The following is a 2,229-nucleotide window of genomic DNA, read 5'->3' as shown; positions in this document are numbered from 1 at the left end:
CCTCCGCGTTGGCTCCTTTTTCGCGACCAGCTTCATCCGTGCCATACGGTTCCTGGATAAATACTGGTCTCTGCTTTGTAAAGATATTCGCTCAGGAACTGTTGATGCTCGTGTAACTGATCCGTCAGTGAGAGAGGCAGTGATGAAAATCTTTAAACCTGATCCAAATTTAGCTGATTTTATTGAGGCTGAATGCACCAAAGATTCATGGAAAGGGATCATTACTAGAGTATGGCCCAATGCCAAGTATGTGACTACTACTGTGACTGGAACCATGTCACAATATATACCTACTCTTGATTATTACAGCAGTAGCCTCCCTCTCGTTAGTACCATCTATACTGCCTCGGAAGGCTCCTTTGGAATCAACTTGAACCCTTTTTGTAAGCTTAGTGAAGTCTCTTACACACTTATTCCCACTATGGGCTATTTTGAGTTTTTACCAAATCGGGGAAACAACGGAGTGATCAATTCTATATCCATGCCCAAAACACTTAGCAAGGAAGAGCAACAACAATTGGTCGATTTCGCTGATGTCAAGATTGGCCAGGAGTACTAGCTCTATATATTCTGGTATATTCAAATGCCGAACTAATACTAGCTCTATATATTGATACATTTTTTTTTTTTTCCATTTACCTGTCAATCAATGATTGGCTGCCAATGATTAGCTTTGCTTGAACTTGTGCCATTTCAGGACTCTATAGATACAGAGTCGGTGATGTGCTTCGGGTTGCTGGATACAAGAACAACGCGCCTCAATTCAACTTCCTATGCCGGGAAAATGTAGTCTTGAGCATTGATGCTGACCACACTAATGAAGTTGAGCTACAAAATGCAGTGGGCAATCTGTTTCCATTTGATGCACGTGTAACTGAGTACACCAGCTATGTCGATCACGCTACCATTCCAAGCCACTATGTCCTGTTGTGGGAGCTGAGTGTGCCTCCTTCGGTCTTTGAAGATTGTTGCCTCACAATTGAAGAATCTCTAAACTTCTTCTACCGCGAGGGCCGTGCGTCTGTGAAATCCATCGGGCTTCTGGAAATCAGGGTAGTGGAAATCGGAACTTTTGACAAGCTCATGGACTACTGTATCAGCTTAGGTGCTTCCATGAGCCAATACAAGACACCCCTTTGTGTGAAGTTTGAACCCCTTATTGCCCTGTTGAATTCTAGGGTGGTGTCCAGCTACTTCAGTCCTATGTGTCCAAAATGGGTTCCTGGCTACAGGAAATGGAACAACACGAATTGACTGTCAAGCTTTCTGACGACCACTTCCACCTCTACGCTCTTCCTCCTCCTCATCCTTCATGCGTCTTGGTTAATTTAAATTGCTAAACTGAATTGTGGTATTAGCTGTTGATTATTCTTTAACGTACAGAGCTCTATTTATTCCTTGTTCTCCTTTACACAAGAATTTGAAAACCATCCTATATTATATTTCATACAAGACTGAAGATAAAAAGAAACCAGAGATTCCCTTCCTGACCAATATTCAGGTGGCAGCTTAGAGCGAAGCAGTTGTTGCAGCTCCGCGTTCCGAGTTCCGGACACCCCATAAATATTGTGTTGATTTGCCAAGGCCACGAGTTGAACCATTGAAATATTATCGATTCATACTTTACGAGGTGCTGGGGTAATAGATGACATGGGAGAAACAACTTCAACATTATGAACATTGGAAATGATCTGAGTCTCTTGACTTGAAGCAAAACAAATGATAGCATTTTCTTTTGACTTGAAGAACTTGACATGTTGAAAGCATTGCATGCATTTTGTTGTTTTGAGCATAAGCTTCTTACGTAACATATATGTAGTATTACCTTCTATTGCTCGGATTGTTCGAAAATGTTGCTGCATGTTGCTCGGACTCTTCAAAAATGTCAATGGGTGCGTGTCGGATCCTTCAAATATAGTGTATTTTTGAGGGATCCGACACGGGTGCAGCAACATTTTTGGAGAGTCCAAGCAACTTAGGCTGCACCTATGTCAAATCCTTCAACAAATGCACTACTTTTGGAGAGTCTGACACGCACCCTGCAACATTTTTGAAGCATCCGAGCAGCATAGGTGTTACCTAAAGAGCTTGTACTGACAAAAGTCAACAAACGAACATGTGAATGTTGCCACACTCATGTTAGATCCTCCAACAATGCACAACTTTGGAGGATCCATCACAGACTCGGATATATTTTGAAGAGTCCGAGCAACATAGGTATTACCTATA

At 42.0% G+C, this 2,229-nt stretch overlaps 1 protein-coding gene across 1 annotated transcript; it reads left to right on the top strand.

Annotated features, from left to right (window-relative positions):
• Positions 1-3: 3 nt before the first annotated feature.
• Positions 4-1,810, top strand: LOC124892595 (indole-3-acetic acid-amido synthetase GH3.6-like). Its single transcript, XM_047403836.1, has 2 exons — positions 4-573; positions 698-1,810. The coding sequence occupies exons 1-2, from the start codon at positions 534-536 to the stop codon at positions 1,252-1,254; spliced, it is 597 nt and encodes a 198-aa protein (XP_047259792.1). The 5' UTR covers positions 4-533; the 3' UTR covers positions 1,255-1,810.
• Positions 1,811-2,229: the final 419 nt, after the last annotated feature.

This window comes from Capsicum annuum, unplaced genomic scaffold (genome assembly GCF_002878395.1).
Source record: "Capsicum annuum cultivar UCD-10X-F1 unplaced genomic scaffold, UCD10Xv1.1 ctg48731, whole genome shotgun sequence".
Lineage (NCBI taxonomy): Eukaryota > Viridiplantae > Streptophyta > Magnoliopsida > Solanales > Solanaceae > Capsicum > Capsicum annuum.
Note: the sequence above shows the minus strand (reverse complement) of the source record. Positions and strands in the feature narration are given on the sequence as shown.